This window comes from Amphichorda felina (assembly GCF_050947745.1).
Source record: "Amphichorda felina strain 45539 chromosome Unknown scaffold_3, whole genome shotgun sequence".
Classification (NCBI taxonomy): domain Eukaryota; kingdom Fungi; phylum Ascomycota; class Sordariomycetes; order Hypocreales; family Bionectriaceae; genus Amphichorda; species Amphichorda felina.
This window is the reverse complement of record NW_028145047.1, coordinates 1,214,914-1,232,512: the sequence shown is the minus strand read 5'-3', so window position 1 is coordinate 1,232,512 and position 17,599 is coordinate 1,214,914. Positions and strand designations below refer to the sequence as shown.

The window sequence follows — 17,599 nt, the reverse complement described above, 5'->3', positions numbered from 1 at the left end:
ACCATGGTTTGAATTGAGAATCGGAGACTCGAGATGAGATGGGCCCTTGGGGGCTTTTATGCCCAGATTTCGGTTCAGCTCCTCAAGTCTGGGAGCCTTGTTGGAGTGCAGACTGCATGTGTATTCTGTACCTACAGTCCATCTTGATTGGGCGCTTCCAGAATCTGAAGCTCTGGGCCACCTCAGGGCCCCAACACCGTACCCAACGGCGCCCCTGGCCAGAGGTGTTCGCCTCTGAATGGCCGTTGCCAGAATCTGAGTGGGCCATGACCGCTTTGAGCCTCAAGCTTCATGCGGGTTGTGAGTGGCTCTATCCAGAATCTGAACCGCCAGCGATGACCGATGACGGTGCCTTGGTGGCTTGGTGCCATCCACCATGCCATCCCTGGCTTCCGCCCTGTTTGCTAGTAGTGCAAGCCAGAATCTGAACGGTATATTCTCCACCCGATTACCAGGACATTCTTATTATTGGCTGAATCCAGAATCCGACAAAAAGCCAGATGCTAATGACTATGCTCCCGAAATTCATACGCTGAAGCCAGAATCTGAGAGTGGCACCCATGCTCATGTTACAAGTCACCAAAGAGAGCAGTAAAACACAGCAGCTACCTACATAAATTTCTTTCTTTCTTTCTTTCCTATGAGATCCTGAGTAGACAACTGACATCCCTTACCCATTCCGCCCTTCTTACCTACCCTTTCTTCATCCGAGTTCTGCCAGAATAATGAACATCGAGGCCATAATAGCAATTGTTGCGTTGGTAGTTGCTCTGCCCCCATCAGTATTCGTTGTATACAAATGGGTCCAACGTTCCCACCAGAGACGCAACAGACACAGCTGTAAGTCTTATCGAAGCCGACGCTACCTACATGAGACCAAAATCTAGAGCTAACACGTCGAGCATATTATAGTGGGGCCTCTAGGTCGCCAGTCGACCAATGCCGCAATCACGAGGCAATATTTCATGACTAGGTGTTCAACATGGCAGGTCTTGACCGAAGCAATCGACTTCGAGCTCGAGGATACCCGAGGGCACAGAGGGCTGCGTTCGATTGAGGAGGTGCCATAATCCAAGTCCGGTTGGGATATCTCACATTGAGCGATACATCTCGGCTGGTGAAGAGCCAAAGGAGCTTTGTACGGTATTCCACCACGATATTGCTGTAATTCACCTCAAACTGACTAACCCGACGTGGCTAGTCCAAGGCGAACTCTTCAATTTCAACCTCGTTGAACCTCGGTCACTCTATCTCTTTAGCGGACAAATATCACTCTAGTTCTGCGTGTACCTAACTTGGCACTCGCTGGTAGTCTGGACCGACGGCCATATACACTGGTCAACTGGATCGAACAGATATTTGCACAAAATGATTCCGAACGGGAACTCGCCAAGTTTAAATCATGCATGGAAAGAGTGGACAGATTATATGACATTCAGATGGCAATGGCCGACTGACAGGTGGCTTGTACAATCAAATATGAGTTGAGCTACATGCACTGAGGCTGTCGCCTCTCATAGGAATGTTACAGACTGACTAGAATAAGCATTGCAATATACACACAATAGGTGCATCAATATTGGCAACAGCAAGCACTTCAATATCCTCATAAATACAGAATCTGATATAGTTTGTAGACACCGTAGCTTCCCTGTCTATGCCTACATCGCTAAGCGTCGGGAGTGGACAGTTTTGCTTGCCGATGAAGCTCCCTCTCAGGCTGTGTCCCACTCTTCGTCATCTCCCGACGTCTTGCCCCTCGACTCAAGTGCCTACCATCATCGCTGTTCCGGACATAGTAAGCCAGGTCAGCCGTGGCGTCCCACTCGGCCTGCGAGACACCATCCCCCAGCCACGAGAACCGACTGCCGCTGTACTCAAAGTCGTAGTCCTCGAACCGCGGCTCCCGCAGCGCCTCCAGGTAGTGCAGCGTCGACCCAGGCCACGTGATGGACGGCTGCCCCCAGTTGGTCTTGACGTTGTGCGCGTTGCGGCAGCTGTCGGACCAGACCATGCCCTGCGTGGCGCGCGCCATGTACGCCCGGAAGTCGTACGACGCGGCCGACTTGAGGCGCACGCTGTGGATGCCGGGCTCCGTCTGGTACCTGTCGATGAAGGAGCAGACAAAGTCGGCCTGGGCCTCGAGGGCGACGATGACGGGCCCGTTGGAGATGGGCGTCCAGGGCCCGCCCATGGTGAAGGCGTTGGGGCACTCGGCGATGCCGACGCCCATGTATCCCGTGATGGAGGCGGCCCAGTCCTCCTGGAGGTTGTGCCCCTTGAAGAGCACCGGGTAGCGTGGGATGAAGGAGACGTCGAAGCCCGTGGCGCAGATGATGATGTCGCCCTCGTGGGAGTCTCCGTTGTCGTCGACGCAGCCGGTTTCAGTGAAGGCTTTGACGCCTGAGTAGACGGCTTCCACATTGTCTTCGAGAAGATTCTGTGAATTTGGATGAGTATGTTTCTCTACTCATGTGATCGACTTCATTGAGAGGGCAAGCAATGAACTCACCTTGAGGAACGGGAAGCCTGATGGTAGAATGCGTTTGCAGCCGACTGGAAAGTCGGGGACAAGCTTCTGATGCAGCGCGGGATCGACGACCAGCTTCTTCATCTCGGACTCGAGAAGCTGCCTGGCTTGGTTCTGCAAGACTGTGCCTTTCATGTACATGGCTGGTCTTGGTTAGGTCTACTCATCACTCTAGACGTTGGGCCCGACTTACTGAAAAAGCTGTTCAAGGTTCTTTCATTCGCAAGTCGCAGGTTCAGGACCGCTTCCGGGTCGCTGATAAACCTCTCCATGTCCTCCGGCGAGAACTTGTCGCCCTTCTTGTTGCTGGGAGACGGCAGCGTCCATCGCGGCGTCCGGACAAAGACCTTGGCGCTCTTGATGATGGGCCGGATGGCGGGCAGGATCTGGACACTGGATGCGCCCGAGCCTATCAGGATGACGTCCTTGTTGTCGAGCGAGACGCTCTCGTCCCAGTCGGCGCTGTGCAGCTTGGGGCCCTTGAAGCTCTCGAGCCCGGGGACGTTGGGCCATGCTGGCTTGTTCAGGTAGCCTGTTGCGTGGACCAGGATATGGCACCAGTCGTGCACGACTTGGCCGGACCGGAGGTTGGTGACGGTGACGTGCCACTGGCCCTTGACCTGGTCCCAGGAGGTCTCGGTGACGAGATGCGAAGTGTGGATGTGCTGCCGCAGGTCGTACTTTGTGGCAAAATCCTCAAAGTAGCCCTGGATCTCGCTCGAGCTGGCAAGGACAGACGTGAAGTCGGCCTTGGGTTCGAAGGAGTACGTGTAGTTGTGCGAGGGGACATCACAGGCACATCCGGGATAGCGGTTTTCATACCACGTCCCTCCAATCTTGGGATTCTTGTCATAGATCTGGCATGCTCTAAATTAGCAATATGAACTTGGTAGACACTTGCAATATAGTAAAGCACCGTTAAGGAGTAGTTTGTGAACGACCGGCGTAGCTTGTAGGCGAGGCAGAGGCCGGAGACACCAGCACCAACGCAGACGACTTTCACGAAGCGCTCGTGGTGAATGGCATTCTCTCGAAGTGGATCCATGGTGCTCAAAGGAGATGAGGATCCCAGGCTCAACAGTCAACGCTACAGGTACAAGGGGAGAGATACTAGGGGAGAGATACTAGGGGAGAGATACAAGCTGAGGTCAATACTCGGGGGATCACACTGTTGCAAAGCCACCATCCGCATACCAACTTCATATGTAATACCCCAAATCCATGTATCATTCGGCTTCACAGCTGTAATGAGACTGGGGCCAAGTTCGGGCATAGGATCGTGGGATGCGAGGCAAAGTCATCTCTTTTGTCTTCATCCGACTGGTGGCATTAGTGGGGAGCGCGAACTCCGGATATTGACGAGACCTCCTTAAACAGTACAAGTGGATCGCACGACAGCCGGGAGGAACAGGCTACAGTATTCGTATATTGTCCTATTTCCCAGATATCTCGTTGCTGTCTCGGTTGTCGTGCCCGCAGCGAGCTGCTCGTACACGCATCCCGATGATACATGGAAGACGTACCTTACATACTACCGTAGCATTGACTAACCGACAATCGCTGCTCGTATGTACAGAGCAGCAGGGATAGTTCTGGGGGGCACGCCGTTAACTGCCAGCCGGGCCTTGATCCTATTATGCACCATGGGAGGATCCCGCCGTTCCCGTGTCGCTGCAATTGGCCCAGGACTCACCCAGCAGGGGGGCCAAGCATGCAGACGATGCTTGGATCATGGTCCATGGATGCCCACAGACCACAGTGACAGTGACACCCTGTCCTGGGCAGCGGGGTGAGGCGATGACCGCGGCACTCTGGACATGGAATCTTAAATCCTGCACTTGGTACCCAGTACGGTGAAGACTGAAGGTTGAATGAGCCCCCGTGGTCCATGCGACATGATCCCATCATGTCAGCTGGAAGCACTGGTTCAATAGTTTCCACACACCTGAGACACTTGCTGTCTGTGCCGCCCCGAGCTGTGCGATTTTTTCCTTCTGCAGCTGCACCGCTACTACTCGTACTATGTCTTTTTCCCTACAATGTCTCGTCCCGGTGACAGATAGCCTGAGACAGGGCCCGTCCCCCCCCCTCGCCCGGTGAGCTCATGTTTGGGTTTGGTGGATTCATCGTGATCGATGCTGGGGGTGGCACACGCCAGAGAGCGCCTCCTCCGAGTCGCATCTCTCCGAGGCTCCATGAGCACATGAAACTGTTACCACCGCTAAATAAATGACGTGGGTATATTTGAATGTACTACTTTTATGGTCCGGATTAAATGTAGATCTAATAGTAATGTCCAAAACACGTCTGCCCAAGAAAGTATCCATGTATACACAATATCGAGTAGACCAGGCCCAGCCCATCTCCCCCAACCGCCCCCTCCCCCACGGAGTAGAAGATAATAGATGAACGTTACCACCGGGGAGACTCGGGGCCGCCGTATACGGCATCCGAGTCTCGAATATCAACGCTTTTCTGCACCAGGATGCCGCCCTTGTGACTCTGCCGCGGCCGCTCTATGTCGACATTGATGCCATGCGCGCCGCTGCTGCCCTTGGCCACCATCTCCTCCTGACTCTCGGAGCCGATGCCCAGCGTCGTCATCGAGTACGGGTCGTTGGGCTTGCCGCTGCTGACGTGCGTCGTCGACCGCAGCTCGTGGCTCTCGCCGGGGCTCCGGTGGTACTGGTTGGCGGCGTTGTTGTTGTGGGCGTGGTGGCTGCGCGCGTTGGACGTCCTGCTCTTGGACGAGCCGTAGCTGGTCTGGACCCAGAAGTTGCGCCGCAGCATGGGCGCGACGAGGGGCGCCTGGCCGACGAAGATGCCCACGCAGTCCTCGCGCAGTGACCACATGGCTGAGACACCGCGCTGGTTCAGCTGACGTGAATAATACCGGCCCAGGTCAGCCGACGGCACTTGAGAACTGGGGTATACGAGTATGCGAGGGGGCGGATGTTGATCATAGAATAACGGAGTGGTGATGATATGTCTGCATACATACCTTGAAGATGAGCACGAATCGGAGAATGGCCGCAAACATGCAGAAGAATCCAAGGCTGAACAGGAACCACAGCCCGAGCTTCTGGAAGCGGTTGATCTGGATCCCTCGGAGCACCTAATACGGAGCAGCACACTGCCGTGTCAGCGGGGATGGGACATGGACCATGGGGAACTAATATCGAAAAGGCGTCTGCGAGTGGAGTGAGTGGCTTGGACGCACCGGCAGAGGCACAATCATGATGCAGAAGTCCGTGACAAGATTGAAGACCAGGATGACGAGAAAGAAGATGAGGTTCTGGGGTTCGCAGTGACCTATCATCATCCATCGCAGGGCCACAGGTCAGCAAAGATGACATTTTTATGATAAAGACCATCAAGGGGTCCGTCCTTACGTCCTGGATCAGGCCAGACCTGCCACAGCTTGTGGAATGGGCGGCACGTCAGGGCCAGCGTGAAGACGATGGCCACGGCAGACATGACGACAAAGACCATGAGCGGCTTGACAAACTTCTCGGTCCACAGGCTGCGGACGAGGCGGCTGTAGAAGCACAGCATGTTGAACTTGAGCGTCCACAGGATGACAAAGTACCCGCTGAGGCCGAAGAGGAACATCTGCGAGCCAAAGGTCCATTCCGCACGCTCGGCCTCGCTCATGTTCTTTCGCTCCTCGTAGGTCAGGTCTGACGTGTGTCGCCCCTGGGCGGCCTGGACAAAGACTTGGCCGATGACGGGCGCGGCTGTCCACATACACTGTTGCAGCACGAGGCCATTCTCATTGAGCATGCGCGCCTTTGTAGGTGGTGTTGAGACTTATGATGGGGGGGGGGGAGTTGTATGGACTTACCCCCACGGCTATGATCAGATAATCATCCCACTGGTAGTTGTGGAAACCCACCAGCCTCGTCCTGCAGTATATACGGGCCCCGATCATGACGGCGCCGATGACGTAAAGAATCCATATCTCGGCGATCTGGGCAGCGAGAGTCTGGCCCATGGTCGCGTCGTCCAAAATGGGTGGCGACGAGGGTTTCGAGGCCTACCTAGTAGAGGGAGAGAGCGGTCGCTGGAGACGCAGAACATGGAGAGCAAATCCGAAGCCCCTTGGGTGAGGGTAGAGTCGAGAGGAACTGGAGACGGTGTCAGCCGTGGTTTTAGACACTCGAGCGCCCTCGAATCCCACGGAGGCTGGACTAGTAGGGCTACGGATAGGCTGGGCGATATTTCTGTCTCAACAGTGACCGTATGTGCCAAGGTGGCAACTGGCGAGACATGCTGTTGGCCAGCGATCCTTTGCCTATGTAGGCAAAGCCAGTAGGACGAGTAAGACGTTGGCATGCCGGGGACGTCGGGATCGCGGCAGATGTCATGGGCAGTGCTATTCGTACGAGTACAACGTCGAATGCACTGCAGCAGGGTCCACCCCTACGTGGGTGCATATAAATAGGAGGCGATGCGACACTGGGATCCTTATTTGTAATGTATGTGGGCAAGATGGTCAAGATACATACTCGTATACGCAGTCCAGTATTATTAGTACTGCTATGTACTACGAATATCATGTACGCCCTCCAGATGCGTCAGGTAAGACTCGCATGCAACTGTCATTAACTGTAATTGACGATGAATTCCTCATTGACCCGGACCCCCTTGCCCGGGATCCAAATCCCATGATCCATATTTGCTACGATGCCGGGGGAGCTTGGCAGCTTTGCTTGTTAACCGACATTTGATATGTGAGCAATGTGACACAAATTGGGTGCTGATGGGCGGTTAGCCTGCCGGGGTCCCCCCCCCCAACCCCCCTGGAGGTTGGAGGATTGAGAGTTTGAGTCGGTGACAGCCAGGAGGATATGACATGTCGGCAGGGGTGCAGATCATGCATAGAGAGAGCACTGACTGGGAGAAGGGGGACCACTCGCGAGATCTGTACCGGCTCGACTTCCGAAATGTCTCACATGTCAGTGGCAGAGACTAACTAGTATCCGTATCCATACTAGCCAAAGACTAGTCAACGACCACGAGTGTGAGTACGTACAATACCACAATGTCGGCGAGATGTGTTGGTAGACATGCGGAAACGGAAACGGTGCTGCAGCCCCGATGCTCATGTACGAGTACTCATATGATATGAGTCTCTCCCACGCTGCTTTGCGACCCCGGTGCCGTTCAGGCGGGTGGAACATCCAACACGCAGAGCCCATGTGAGAGAAATGCAGCTTGCACGAGGGGATTGCATACATAGCCCATGTAGTACGAACATGGTGCGCTCGTACTCATACGTCGGTCCCCCTCCCCCCCCCCTAGATCTCGTACGAGTACTCCGTACGACCTAGCAAATCGCCGAATAGCAGCAGATAGATACATGGGGACCGGGCCTCCGGAGACAGGGGATCGGGTTCGGGAGCTGCTGCTGGCCCCTGGGGCTGGGCCACACACGTGAAACAAATGCTCCTGCGATGGACGGCTGGAGCCTACAAGATGCTGCACCGAAATGCGCATCACCATGCTAGTTCTGGCCATGTATGACCATTACTTACTACTTACCAGCTGGGTAGCCAGGGAGCTCGTCAATCCCCGAATAGGGAGGTGGTCAGCGAGCCCCATGCATACATCTATTGCCATGTTCGGCCTGCTGGCCAACCTGCTCAGGTTTGCGCAACCAACCGGCTGACAGAATCATTGTTTGACCGTCGTCCCGTGTTGTCGGTGCTGTTACATGGTATTATTACTCCGGACCCTTGGATATCCCAAATATCAACCGTTCTCTGTCCATCCACCTCCCCAGCACCCCCAAAGGACTACACTTCGAACCCGTACTGGATACTTTGCAACTTGCGCCCTGAGACAACCTCCACCATGGCCGTCCCCATCCGCGTTGCCGTCACCCAGGCAGAGCCCGTCTACCTCGACCTGGCCGCCTCCGTCAAGAAGGCGTGTGGTCTCATCGCAGACGCTGCACAAAACGGGGCCAAGCTGGTCGCCTTCTCAGAATGCTGGCTCCCGGGCTATCCTGGCTGGATCTGGTAGGTCAAATTGTCAATCTTCTTCCCATCATGTCTCTCTGCCTTGTTGCCCTGCCCCTTTCCACCGGGAGGGGAAACAAACGAGGGCGAGGGCAACGGGGCAGGGGTGGACAGCGGGAGGCTGCCTTTTTCGAATGGTTTCCCCAAAGTGTCTGACGTTCCATGCAGGGCCCGTCCCGTCGACTTTGAGCTCCAGACGCGCTACATCTACAACTCGCTGCCTGTCGAGTCCGAGGCCATGGACCTGGTCAAGGCCGCGGCCAGGGAGCACTCGATCGCCGTGGTGCTCGGCTTCTCGGAGCAGAGCCCGTCCCACAGCATCTACATCTCGCAGGCCATTGTCTCGCCTCAGGGCGAGGTGCTGATGCACCGGCGCAAGGTCAAGCCCACCCACATGGAGCGGACCGTCTTTGGTGAGGGCTCGGGCCCGGACCTGAACAACGTGGTCGAGGTCGACTTTGGCCCTGAGCACGGCAAGGTCAAGGTCGGCTGCCTGGCCTGCTGGGAGCACACCCAGCCGCTGCTCAAGTACCATACCATTGCCCAGGGCGAGGCCATCCACATATCCATGTGGCCGCCCATTGATCCCACCACCGGCGTCGACCACCCTGGCCTGTTCAGCATGACTGCCGATGGCGCCCAGGTGCTGTCCCAGGCCTACGCCATGGAGAGCACCACCTACGTGCTCCACAGCACGGCGGTGTGCTCGCAGAAGGGCATCGACGTCCTCAAGACCCAGCAGGGCCTCTCGTGTAGTCAACCTGGCGGCGGTCACAGCTGCGTGATCGGGCCCGATGGCCGCCGGCTGACTGCCGTCCTGGGAGACGGCAAGGCTGACACCGAGGGCATCGTCTACTGTGACCTGGACCTCTCAAAGATTGTGGCCACCAGGGGGTTCCTGGACATTGTCGGCCATTACAGCCGGCCTGACCTCCTCTGGCTGGGTGCGGACAGGCAGCCCAAAGAGGTTGTCATTGCCAAGCAGTTCAAGGCGGCCCAGGAGGTGGAGCCAAAGGAGGAGGTTTGAAGGATGATGATTTTCGATAGACCTTTGTAACTGAGTGATATATTTGTGGAATTACATACTAAGCTATGAGGGGGGCTGGTCAGCAGACGAGGCTTAAGAACGCTGTAATAGACTATACATGCATGTAGTTTCAATGTTCTAATAGGCTAGATTTCCGTCCCTCTTTCTTATCTGCAACGAGCCACATTCTACGCATTACGAGATGACGGATCCACCAGCTTGTAAGCATCACTTACATGCAGCCGTGCTTAACCACGGAAGTGAGATGACTAGAGAGGCAACTCGCATCGGCAGTTCGGGAACTGGCACTACTCCAGGCGCTCCCAGGTTGTCCTATCAAAGTATCAATAATCCCCTGGGTCCCTTTCTCCCCTTCCCCCCCTTCCCCCCCCCCCCCTTCCTACTTGAGACGCCCGAGACTGCACAAACTTGCAGGAGATGTACCCGGTGGACTAGCTCAACATGGATGATCCCGTAGCGAGAAAGGATGGTGGATGGTCCCTTCTGGGCCATCGGTAGTCCCGATCAGGGTGTAATGACCCACGCAGTGCCTATGCTTTCCCGCAGTAATATCTTATGGGTTACGAAGGATCGTGCTGTCTCAGCCTGTACAGACTAGAGACCGAGCTGAGGGGGATTTATAGGGGAACCATCCGGACCCTTTCAGCTCTGGGTGGTGCAGACTCCAGAGCTCTTGGCCAGCAGGACCCTGAGATACTCCATCTAAGCACATACGCCCCATATTACCAATGCCTTCCTCCAAATCCTCCCCCTCCCGGTCCAAGGCATGGCACCTAGTCAGGGTCAGGAGCAGACGCCGTCTTAGTCCTCACCAGCGCTACTGGTACCAGACATCTGGGTACGTCCTAGCAGCCCTGGTCAACGGCGCCGGCTACGGGAGCAGGGCCCAGCTGGGTATTCTCTACCGCTTTGCCAGTCTCGTTTCTCCGTATCTTGGCCCTGCCCCAGCGTTGGACCTACCACGCTGGGACAGCTTCATGACCGATGATCACACCCCCATCGAACTCAGCTGGGACTTCCACACCGGCGCAGACAAGCCCACCATCCGATACTCGGTCGAGCCCATTGCGCTGGACGCAGGCACCTCTGCAAACCCGCGCAACGAGAAGGCCGCGGCAGAGTTCAAGAAGGCGGTGGTCAAGGTGTTCCCGGATACTGACACGACATGGTACAACCACTTCGTGGCGTGTCTCGATCACCGCTGGAGCGATGAGTTCCCAGAGGGCCATCCCTCTACCGTCTTCTGGGCGTTTGACCTGACAGACAAGGTCAACACCCCTGTCACCCCCAAGGCCTACTTCTTCCCCGGCACTGTGGGATATGTCACAAAGCGGACGAATCTGCAAGTAATCTCAGATGCCATCACTTCGGCCCCGGGCTACTGCCCGGAGAAGCTTTCTTCTTTCCATGACTTTGTTAGCTATTCAGATAAACATCCAGACCTGGGTCTTGAAATGGACATGCTGGCACTCGACCTGCTCCCTGTGGAAAAGTCTCGGCTGAAGATCTACTTCCGCAACAGACAGACAAGCTTCGGCTCCGTCCGGGAGATGATGTCTCTCGGGGGCCAGCTACGGAACCCCGACTTTGAGGAGGGCATGCGAAAGCTGCGGATTCTCTGGGACTCCCTCCTGGGCACCGAGGGCACACTCGATGACGAGCCCCTTCCTCATAACGGCCACCGCACAGCCGGGATTCTCTACAACGTCGAGTTTCGCGTGGGCGGTAAGGCCCCCAAGGTCAAGGTCTACATACCCGTTAGGCACTACGCAAAGAGCGACCTCCAGGTCATCGAGTCCGTCTCCCGGTTCATGGTGGATGAGGTTGCGAAACGGCCTGGGCTTGACATGGCCGAGGCGAACGCCAAGCTGTACTCGAAATGCATGCACAAGACCTTGTAAGTTACCCACAAAACACATTTTAAGCTCCGTCATTATGTAGCTGCAGCCCGCTGACTGTTTTACAGCAAGGAACATGCCCTTGCCGGCGGCCTTGGCGTCCACACGTGGATCGCATGCTCCATACAAGCCGGAGGAGACCTCCGCATCGTGTCTTACATCAATCCCCAAGCGGCCAAGTTGGAGGGCAAGACATGAAAGACATGCAGAGACCAAGCCCTAATTCATAGTAATTATGTATTTATAGTTCCTTTTATGAGAGCCTTAGTTAGGAATGCCATTGATTTGTGTGTCACAGCCATGTTTCTTCCTTGCGCGAGTGACAGCCGTGCCACCTTCACCCCCGTTAGGGTATCAAGCGCTGATGGAACCATTCCGACTTGCGATCTCTAGGTATTAATCACAACCGTACAGGTACATAGTTGTAGAGACTTTTAAAACTCTAAGCCTTGAGCTGCCAGTCTCCCAACCATTGCATCTACGGAAGACGACGACTGGGCGCATTGAAAATAAAATAAAATAGAAAGACTTCCATCCTTTTGAACGTAAATCAAGTGAGCACAGTCAACGAACAGCGCGGGGGAGATTAATAGCTCCTCTACGTCAATATGGTACACTCCTGGCCAGAACCCGCAGCTTGCGTATTTGCTAAACCTGAAGCCTGACCGAAAGTCATTTCAAGTCCATCTTTAAGCTGTATTATTGCAAAGCCAGTGGTCATAACCCATGATGCCGTAATCTAACACCTGTCTTGCCAATGAATAGAAGATTTTTAGATGCCTCCTCCGTGTGGCTCACTCCATCAACCCTATTTATCGGAATAATCGACTAACCCCCATCACCAGTAGCACCAACAGAATGAGCAGGCCGAACGGGAACAAACCCACCACCCAGACGTCATCCTCCTCTTCCTCCTGGTCGGAGCTGGCTGGCTGATTAGCTGCGAGGATCTCGGCGAAAGTCTTTGACTACTCACTCGGCCTCCAAGTCGCCACCGTCCATCGAGAAACCGGGGAACGATCTGAGGATACACAGTCGCCGAACACCAATAGTCGGGCGAAGGAGCCCGGGCGTCCGACGAGGTAGAAATGGCCTCGTCAAGGTCCTAGGGAGCGGGATTATCAATATTGTGCTGCTGTGATGCTCCTTGTCAATACGGATTGAATTTAGGATTGTGGAGAATATCTGACGCACTTTGTCCACCGAAGAAATTCATCCATCTTGTTTTCGATGATTCAGGGTTTGATCCTGTTCTGCATCATCACCATTAGTATATAGTTGATAAGCTTGATAGTATGTACCGAGGGATTAGACTGACGGTGGTATGGGTATGCCGAATGGAAGAGACCTGGGCGTCAGGGGTAGGGGGGAGAAGAGGGAGAAAGCAAGGCGAGAGACTGGTGAGGAATGTGACTTGCCGTGGTATAGTAATCTTAGGTGGAAGAAGGAGAGATAAAAAACTAGAGGCGTTGAGGCCAGCATCAGGGCAAGAGAATGTTTGTCCGTGACTGCCCTGGCCCTCATCGCCCTCTCCTGCCTGTTATTCATTCCGCAACCGGGAGGAACGTTCAAGGAAGGACTATCTTGTATTTGCATTATTGAGAAACAAGAATTTCTTCAAATTAATAGATTTTAGCATTGATAGAATCCTATCGACTGTTCAGCCGCTTTTCTACAGCAGGTACTCCCCTCTCGTAATTCCTATTATTATGGAAGCCGTAAAGACCTAGATAGTCCGTACACAATAAAGGAAAATATGAGCTTGGGCCTAATGAGATAAAATTGAAGAGTAGGAACACTAGCAATATTAGTTTTATTAGATGATAAACTCACAAATCCCTTATCCAGAAGCCCCTGACTTTTCGTGTACTAATTGATAGTACCTAAGAAATACCGTTCTTGACTGCTTTTTCTGTTCTTTGAACATATGGTTCCATGGAATAATCACTACCCCTTATAGATGGTGGTTCTCTTAACATTAGCCGTGATCCTTGATATGGCACCTCAATACCAGCGGCTCCTTTCACTATGGCCCGTTCGAAACTGGGTGCTGCCATGCCTGATAGGCCAACCACGTCTGATACGAGCCCACGGCGAGGGATGCTATGCCCAGCAGGATGGCAAGGCCGATGCCAACCAGCGTCGCCAGCATCACGTAGCGCGCGCCGCTCTTGCGCTCCATCAGCTCCTGGACCCAGCCTTGCGGGCGCGGAGCCTCGAGCTCGTTCCTGAGGTCGGCCAGGCGGTCGGCGAAGTAATAGTACGGCGTGTACTCCTCACCAGGGTTGCGGTTCGAGGCAAAATCGAAGCGCAGCATGTCCGGGTCCAGCCCCAGCGTTGCAATCAGAGACTGCAGGAGCTTGCGGGACTTCTTGTCCGACAGGGGGAAGAGGATGTGCTGGAGCGAGTCAAGAATCTCGAGGACGAACTGCCGCGGGAGGGCACCCCTATCACAGAATTAGACTGGGACAGGCATGCAATACTAAACTTGATCTTGCATCTATCTGGCTTACAATTTCAAGGCGTCAGCGAGAGCTAGATCCCGTGGGGCGTCCTTGGTCAACTGCAGCTGCTGCTTCAGAAAACCGGTGAAGTGGAAAATGCGAAGCTCCCTTCGCCTCGTGTCAAAGTATAGATGGTCACGGACGTCGTCGGTCGGCTGGATGCGGATCCCCAGGTACTTGACGAGACTCGTAGCCTTGATGGACGACTTGAAGTCAGCATACTCGAGGCTCTCCGGATAGGACAACACGGGGTGCGTCTGCTGCGGCGGCAGCATGTCCTCGATGAAGCTGGCGAAGACGACGTTGTCCCTCCACGGCCGTCGAAGCATGCCCGTCTCCAGGTGATCAGACCAGTGGTCGATGGGTGAGCAGTTGGACATGAAGAGAATCTTGACGGCAGCATCTATGGCGGCATTCTGATCAAGCTGGGGCGGGATGGCCTCTTGCGCTGTAGGGAAGACTTGTTCTCGAAGCGACTGTCTTGTGATGGTAGGAGCGTTCTCCCGCAAAGAAGCGATCAGACTGATCAGGTTCTCCTCCGAAGAAGGGCCAGGACCTATCATACGCTTGCAATGCCACCAGTACGGTTCCAGTCGTCTCGAGGCCGTATCGGGACGTTGATGATCAGCACATCCTTCTGGTGTATGGCAGCTCTCGCAGACGTCCCAGGACCAGGCTGCGCGGCAGAAGCTTAGGAATTGCTTGCGATCGTTCAAATCGATGGGACGTTGCGACATGGCCATGACCTAGACAGAGACAGAGATTCAAAAGTAACCTTCTTCTTCCAGATTCTAGCACCTTTCGAGGTAAGATGGTGTCTTGCATGCACAACATCTATGCTCATAGTATCAAGTACGAGGTTCAGCTCGAGTCCCGATTTCGCCTGGTGTGGTTCAGCCCCAGCTCTGCAGCGTGATGAGTTGTCTCCGGTCACAGTCGTATATAATAGTAGGTAGGCGGCCTGTCCTCCTGCCAATAATCAAATCGATAGTCAAGCTGATATGCACAGCCACCAGACGGTAGTGGGATGGCCCAGCCCCCTCCGGAATGAGGTCTCGTCACAGGTGACAAGCTCACCAGGCTGAGGCAAAGCTTGCCCTCCTGTGCCGTTGCCCGCTCTATTAACGATTGTGACTTGAAAGAGTTAACATTAATTCAACTACCAACGATGACACTGGAATCACCACGGCCCAGGGGACCGAGCAGTCGGGCCCTACAGTTCTTCTCGGAAAGCCTAGCCGACTCTGGATCTATTCGGGAGTGTTACCAACCGCACGACACGTCAAAGTCCCCCTCCTCCTCAGACTGCCCTGCTTCAGCGTCGACGCAACATGAACCTACCACATCCTCCAGTGCCACGAGCCGTGATCGTACGCTGAGCCAGCCGGTTGAGTCAAATCTAACCCCATTTCGAGTACTGGTAAGTCGAATGTCACCAGCGGATCCTCCAACGCTGTCAACGCGCGCGGATACGCCTACAGGATCGCAACAAGCTCCAGACGAGGTAGTCGTCGGCCGCTGGCCCTTGCGGACCAAACTCAGGCGTTTCGAACGGCCCGTGCCCCTCGCTGCACAAAGACGCTTGGTCGACATCAAGGTCCTCTTCTCCTCGCAGCTCTGTGAGATACTCTGCAAGTACAGCCCAGGAAGGCCCGATGCCTCCCTCCAGCTCCGGTACCTCGGCCGCTCCGACGATGATACGGCTCTCTTCCTGATAATACAGTGCGACAAGGCGGCCGCCAGGGCCGTGAAGCACTTCTTCAGCCAGGACCACGTGAAGGAGCAGTTCCAGTCCGACTTCGGCGTATACGTCCTAGGCCGGCCGCCAAAGGTGCTGGCGAGGAGCGACGGTATTGACGTTTGGACAGGCCCTGAATTGCACTCCTCCTTTGCTTATCCCGAGAAGACCTTGTGCGGCGAGACCATATTTGTGCCATATCGCGATAGAGCGAGCTTGGCAACAATGGGCGGAGTCATCATGATACAGACCAAGCAAGGATTGGCCCCGTACGGGATGACATCGGGCCATATATTCCAAGCTTTGAGGTCCAGTTCAGTTGATGATGATTTATCCACCGATTCTGACACTCCCGTTGAGGATGACTATGACATCGATATGGACACCGACGATGAACCCCAGCTCGAGTTGGACGACTTTGAAGAGGGTACCGCCCAGTCTAACACCCATATACCAAGTAGGCTTCATTTCACGCGCCACCTTGGGTGCCATGAGCAAGAGTGGCTCTGTGCCAATTACGACTGCGCTCTGATCAAACTGGAGAGGTCGCATTGGCTGCCAAACTTTATGGATATCTTCAGATCCGGGAATACTCCCCAGAGGGTGGAGCTCACGACCGGGGACGATCTCCTCCCTGGAGGCGAGCGAAACGTCGCAGTACTGGCGTCCAAGATCCAGATAGCTGGAACTATCAGAAACCAGCGATCGTCAGTCATGATAGGCTCGGGGGCAGAATTCATCGAGACGTATGATCTGACGCTGGCCGGCGTTCAAAGTATGACCACCCCATCTACTCTCCACTTGCGGCTGCTGAGGGGTATACTAACGCAATTCCTTAGGATTGCTCCCTGGCCACTCTGGCTCGTGGGTCGTTGATAGCAACAGCGGGAGCGTGTATGGATACGTCGTCGGGAACAACGCCTTCGGGGAGCCCTATGTCGTCCCGTTGCGCCCGGCTCTCGCTGCCCTGAGAACCCAACTCCAGTGCGAAAACGTTTTCCTCCCGCCGGGAATCGACTTTTTTGAAATTTTCGGCCCAAATGATCAAGCTAGTAGACGACAGAGACCCACGAGCGACGAGGGACCAGAGTCACTGGACACCATGGACAGTCCAGCGGGCCAGGCTGGCTCGATTAGCACCAATGCTAGACAGACCGAGATGACGGCGCCGACAGTATTCAGTGACCGTTCACAGGAGCATATTAAGGCCCCTCTCAATCTCAAAGCGCTCCGCAGCGAGTCTCCTCCCTCTCCCGGGAATGTCGGTAGCGGCTAATGGGGCCTTCGCCTGGTATCAGAGTCTTGGAAGACGGCCGAACGAAGCTGGGTCCGACATGAAGTAAGAGTTTATACATCGGAGGAAGCACAAAAGTTCTCCTGGATGTGTTTCTTTATCGAATGAGCATTGAATTGGCTTGGCAGACCGCAAGGAACTTCATGGACGTGCCGGGAACGCTCTTAGAAGGCCCTTCGCAGCGGAACTCGACAACAACAGAGGCCGGCATCAATAGGGTCCGGCATCAATAGGGTCCGGCATCAATAGGGTCCGGCATCAATAGGGTCCGGCATCAATAGGGTCCGGCATCAATAGGGTCCGGCATCAATAGGGTGCTGAGTTCTCACCACCTCAGGAGTCGCATCGCCAAGATCCTCGAACGAACGGTATTAAATACTGCTTCCAACTCAAAATTCCATTAAATGTGGTCTAATACATCTCGCACCCTACTACTACTACTAGGATGCCCAAACATAGCCACCTGCGTTCCTTCTATCTTAGATTGCCATGCAACCTCGTCGTCCACCGCCCCCGTACCACTTAAACTCCCTTTTGCGGAGAGTGGGAAAAACTTAAAACAGC

General features: G+C 54.7%; 6 protein-coding genes across 6 annotated transcripts; 3 read left to right on the top strand and 3 right to left on the bottom strand.

The window, feature by feature from the left end:
* Window positions 1-1,669: 1,669 nt before the first annotated feature.
* On the bottom strand, window positions 1,670-3,575 carry ACO1O0_003071 (flavin-containing monooxygenase; the record flags this gene model as incomplete). Its single annotated transcript, XM_083192531.1, has 4 exons — window positions 1,670-2,440; window positions 2,513-2,673; window positions 2,724-3,387; window positions 3,447-3,575. 4 exons carry the CDS (start codon window positions 3,573-3,575, stop codon window positions 1,670-1,672), a joined length of 1,725 nt encoding a protein of 574 aa, XP_083051588.1.
* A 1,367-nt stretch (window positions 3,576-4,942) lies between these two features.
* Window positions 4,943-6,524, bottom strand: ACO1O0_003070 (uncharacterized protein; the record flags this gene model as incomplete). The annotated part of the gene is made up of 5 exons (XM_083192530.1): window positions 4,943-5,407; window positions 5,532-5,645; window positions 5,751-5,842; window positions 5,923-6,319; window positions 6,375-6,524. The coding sequence occupies 5 exons, from the start codon at window positions 6,522-6,524 to the stop codon at window positions 4,943-4,945; spliced, it is 1,218 nt and encodes a 405-aa protein (XP_083051587.1).
* A 1,862-nt stretch (window positions 6,525-8,386) lies between these two features.
* Window positions 8,387-9,580, top strand: ACO1O0_003069 (carbon-nitrogen hydrolase; the record flags this gene model as incomplete). The annotated part of the gene is made up of 2 exons (XM_083192529.1): window positions 8,387-8,553; window positions 8,722-9,580. 2 exons carry the CDS (start codon window positions 8,387-8,389, stop codon window positions 9,578-9,580), a joined length of 1,026 nt encoding a protein of 341 aa, XP_083051586.1.
* A 749-nt stretch (window positions 9,581-10,329) lies between these two features.
* Window positions 10,330-11,697, top strand: ACO1O0_003068 (uncharacterized protein; the record flags this gene model as incomplete). The annotated part of the gene is made up of 2 exons (XM_083192528.1): window positions 10,330-11,498; window positions 11,568-11,697. The coding sequence occupies 2 exons, from the start codon at window positions 10,330-10,332 to the stop codon at window positions 11,695-11,697; spliced, it is 1,299 nt and encodes a 432-aa protein (XP_083051585.1).
* A 1,828-nt stretch (window positions 11,698-13,525) lies between these two features.
* Window positions 13,526-14,746, bottom strand: ACO1O0_003067 (uncharacterized protein; the record flags this gene model as incomplete). The annotated part of the gene is made up of 2 exons (XM_083192527.1): window positions 13,526-13,946; window positions 14,013-14,746. The coding sequence occupies 2 exons, from the start codon at window positions 14,744-14,746 to the stop codon at window positions 13,526-13,528; spliced, it is 1,155 nt and encodes a 384-aa protein (XP_083051584.1).
* Window positions 14,747-15,432: 686 nt separating this feature from the next.
* Window positions 15,433-17,017, top strand: ACO1O0_003066 (uncharacterized protein; the record flags this gene model as incomplete). The annotated part of the gene is made up of 2 exons (XM_083192526.1): window positions 15,433-16,516; window positions 16,581-17,017. The coding sequence occupies 2 exons, from the start codon at window positions 15,433-15,435 to the stop codon at window positions 17,015-17,017; spliced, it is 1,521 nt and encodes a 506-aa protein (XP_083051583.1).
* Between the last annotated feature and the right edge of the window lie 582 nt (window positions 17,018-17,599).